This window comes from Nicotiana sylvestris, chromosome 9 (genome assembly GCF_000393655.2).
Source record: "Nicotiana sylvestris chromosome 9, ASM39365v2, whole genome shotgun sequence".
Classification (NCBI taxonomy): Eukaryota; Viridiplantae; Streptophyta; class Magnoliopsida; order Solanales; family Solanaceae; genus Nicotiana; species Nicotiana sylvestris.
Window position 1 is genome coordinate 107,713,575 of NC_091065.1, and position 3,978 is coordinate 107,717,552.

Sequence of the window (3,978 nt, forward strand, 5' to 3'; positions counted from 1 at the left end):
TTAAAGAAAAACCGCCCCGCCCAATTGCCATCCCTATTTACCAGCATATTATCCTGAATTTTTACGTTGCCTTTGTAAATATGTATTCCATATAATTGTTTTCTCGTTCTTTCAAGTTAACTCCCGTGTTATTTTTTCAATTTTTACTCACATCTTGGTGCATACAAAACTTTAGTTTTAGTCCTTTCTCTCTGCTAACTCACTTTTTATTCTAATTTTTCTTCTTTTATCCTGTGTATTATTCCACCTTTCTTTTGGTCCTCATCTGAGATTCTCAATCAGTGACAAATATAAGTACTTAATAATTGTTATTTTGGTGCAAGTCGATGGCTTTTGACACGATGAAGAAAGGATTAAGCAGAGGAAATCACCAACAGTAAGTAAGAAGAAAAATTATTCTGAATATCTAGAAGGACAATTAATGACACCAGTAAGGAACATATATCAAAACAAATAGTAACATTGAAATTTATAATGGCCTTATTACATTCACAAAAATGAAATATGTTGTCATATAGCATATGTAATTTCTAATTACTTACAATTATGATCGATTCTTCTCCAACAAAAACGAATCCTATGCAATATAATATGCATAAATAAATATATATAGGGTTGAGAAGTAGGAATGTGGTTAAATTAATTATTTCCCACCAAGACCAAGGTAGAAAGGTGCATTAGTTCCAGGCAACCACTCATTACCTCTAAGCCAAGCCCCAACAGTGTATTTAGTTGCTTCTTGTGGGCTAAGGACCTTGAAATTCTTGAAAAGTTTGTTCCTAAGGTTAGTAGCAGCACCAGGTCCTCTGTTTGCATACTCATAGACTAAACATGTTTGATGGAATGGGTGGTCGTCCCATTTGAGATATCCTTCTGGCCTAATGAAATCACCAATCTCGCTTTCTATGAACACATTGGTGGATAATTGCTTCCATGGGCGGGCCAAGTAAGATTCTACCGCGAACCTCACTGGGAAGAGTTCTTTGTCTGGTACTATCCTGCAGTTTTGCAATACCAATCCAGTGATTTCACTCGGCAATTCCCTGCCGTCAGCTGTGACTGTGTTCTTCTGTTTCGGGCCACACTTCCTCACAATGATCTCACTGTTCTGGATGACCGCCGAGCCCATGCCAAATATGAAATCCACTGTACCAGAGATGACACAGTTGCGGTAGAACTGGCGATGGGATTGATAGTACAGGGTGTCTTGAAATCCTTCCATACTGCAGTCGAATACGGCCGCCCTATCTCCGTTGATTCTAAGTGCCACGGCTTGTTCCCCTTCTGGACCCGCTGTGTTGCGGAAGGTAATTCCTCTCGCTATGAACCCCTCGCTCTCAACAGCTGCAATATATATACAACTACTTAAACTCTTTAATTCATTTAATGCATGCATGGTTTTAATTTCCAATGGGAGTATATATGTACTTACCGACTGTAGCAGTTTTGGAGGTGGTGAATTTCGATATTTTAACATTTTTGTCACAAGTGATGATAGATTTCCCTGCGCCATCACCATACATAAACACGTTTGTTTGTTTCTTATCGATAAGGACTTGTTCGTTATAAACGCCGGCCTTGACATAGATAATGTATCTACCTTGGTGGTTTGGTGGGTATGCTCTGACTGCATCAGTGACGGTTTTAAATTTGCCGCTGCCATCCCTGGCAACTACTGCGTGAGGAGTAATTGGTCCGGGACCGATTGGAGGAAGTACTGGAGCAGCCCCAGCAGCACCACCACCTTGTCCTTTTCCTTTTCCGGATTTTACCAATAGCTTACGGTCAGCAACGGGGAACCATGTAGGGTAACCGTCCTGATCGATCTTGTTCGCCTCAAGGAGACGGCGATGAGGTGAGTTGCTGTCGCTGCTGTTGATAAGATTATCAGGAATTTGAATGTTGAAGGATGGGAAGAGGTCTGAAATCTTGGCTACAATGTTGAGTGCATTATTAGTGAGTTGTGTGGCATTGACAACGCCATTTTGAATAGCGGTTTTTAACTCGGGCTTGTCGATGGCATCAACACACATGCTTTGGTAGGAGTAGACGGCACTGAGCCAGTTCAACAGATCATATGTATATTCATTTAGTGATTCAGTGTCGGTCTCTCCAACCAAGCTGAGCGCGTCCTCAAGTTCTTCGACAGCTCTTTGCAACAGCTCCTTGCAATCCTCTATTGCCATGTGATTGTAAGGATCGCTGTCTTTGTTCACAGAAGTCTTCCCAGCCTCCTGCAGTCCTTTCTTCACTTCTTCCACTGTAGTTTGGAAGGCTGCCATTAGATAGTCATTAATTGTAGCTGTATCGTTTTTGGCTACAGATTCAAGACTCTTGGCACATGAGTCTTTAAATTCAGCTGCTTGACAAAACTCATGCACTTTCTTCATTTGGACTTTGGTGCTTTGATCTTCTTTGTGATTCCCATTTTGGTGTACAACCACCACCACTCCTATTATCACACCAACTAGAAGAATCAAGGATACTAACGAAACCACTATTTTCCCCACCATCTTTTCTCTTCTTTAATTTTTCTCGTTTTTTTTTTTTTTTTGAGATATATATAATTTCTTTCCCTCTTTCCTATAGAATAATGTAGAAGGAAAAAAGGAAAGATGATATATAGTGATCAACAACTCGAGGTTACTCCTCTCGTCGGTGTTTATTAGTTTTATTGTTACCAAAGAGAAGATGGATGATTGAATTGACATGGTAAGGGGAGCTTTATATAGGGCTTAAGAGAGAGTTGTAACCTTAATTTGCATGGCAATCCGACCATTTAGCAGACTTGTTTGAGTTATGACACCTCTAAAATGATGCAGTGGACAGTAACTGATCAATGCAGATGAGTGGTTTTGGATATACTCCAACTAAATGCGAGGAAATGTTCGTTTTCCCCTTTATTTGGAAGGTGGAAGAGGCTTAGTAAGGAATGAGAGAAGGACCAGGTGATATTTCAGTGTTACACCATTAAAATATAACTACTTAATTGTCAATTCTCAACTACATGGATAATTCTCTCGGCCTTTGACATTAACCATTACATATACTCATTACACCATAAGCTGTATTCAAACGTTAATATATTCTCGTTTAAAGGTAAAGAGCTATTCCGATCCGATTCCTACTGTTGTTAACTTATCCAAACGTGGATCGCTGAGCTGATAAAAAGAAAAAGGATTTTATTACTATATAATTTTCTAACAGAGCCACTATATTTAGAATTAGGAAAAAAAATTTGGTGGAAAAATATTGTAAACATATTGTATACGTACCAACGCTTAAATCTTGAAAATAAGGCGGATTACCTATTACAACAAATAAATATGATGTGGTAGTGTAAATATTCCTTACACTAACGATATATATAACTTAAACTCTAATATATATGGTCACCTCTAAGTTTAAAAGCGTATCCGTGCAATAGACACTAACTTGTTAATTTTCTTCCGTTACATTCACAGGCCCTCCCTACTATATTTTTTGTTCAATATGTTAACTTTTAATCTCTTCATTTTTGCTCTTCCTTCTTGCTCCGCTTTCGTTTCTCTTCTTCTGCTGCTGAAAGAATACTTTCTTCATTACTTATTTCTATGAGTAAGTATCCAGCAGTAGTGTACTGCATGTAAATGGAAAAAAGAGTTCGGGTGAGGATTCCGTTCCCAGATAAGTTAGAATAAAACCTTTCTATGTATAATAATCATAAAAAGTTAAGTGAGACACACTTCTAATCTTTCCTATTTCTCTACTTTGTTTTAAAAAGCCAAAAGAACGTATATGTATCCCGGCATATTAACTCAAATGGTACTAATTTTTCTGTTAATAATCGTGGAAAGTCAATGTAATACATTCGATTTGGAATGGAAAAAACAATATTTTATATTCACTTCAAATCTATTCGAGAGACTTTAATTTGATCTTTCATTAGAATTATTATTTGAAATTCTTCTCCACAATTTTTTGTTTAATAGTTCATTC

At 37.7% G+C, this 3,978-nt stretch overlaps 1 protein-coding gene across 1 annotated transcript; it reads right to left on the reverse strand.

Annotated features, from left to right (window-relative positions):
• Window positions 1-442: 442 nt before the first annotated feature.
• Window positions 443-2,697, reverse strand: LOC104229492 (pectinesterase 4-like). Its single transcript, XM_009782141.2, has 2 exons — window positions 1,433-2,697; window positions 443-1,344 (listed from the first exon to the last, which is right to left on the reverse strand). The coding sequence occupies exons 1-2, from the start codon at window positions 2,511-2,513 to the stop codon at window positions 644-646; spliced, it is 1,782 nt and encodes a 593-aa protein (XP_009780443.1). The 5' UTR covers window positions 2,514-2,697; the 3' UTR covers window positions 443-643.
• Between the last annotated feature and the right edge of the window lie 1,281 nt (window positions 2,698-3,978).

What these genes read in the sequence shown, in the direction of transcription:
- LOC104229492 (XM_009782141.2), bottom strand. Translation starts at nt 2,513, where the DNA reads ATGGTGGGGAAAATAGTGGTTTCGTTAGTATCCTTGATTCTTCTAGTT. An exon ending in CTCCAAAACTGCTACAGTCG is followed by an intron (nt 1,345 to 1,432) that starts GTAAGTACATAT and finishes TATATATTGCAG; the next exon opens with CTGTTGAGAGCGAGGGGTTC.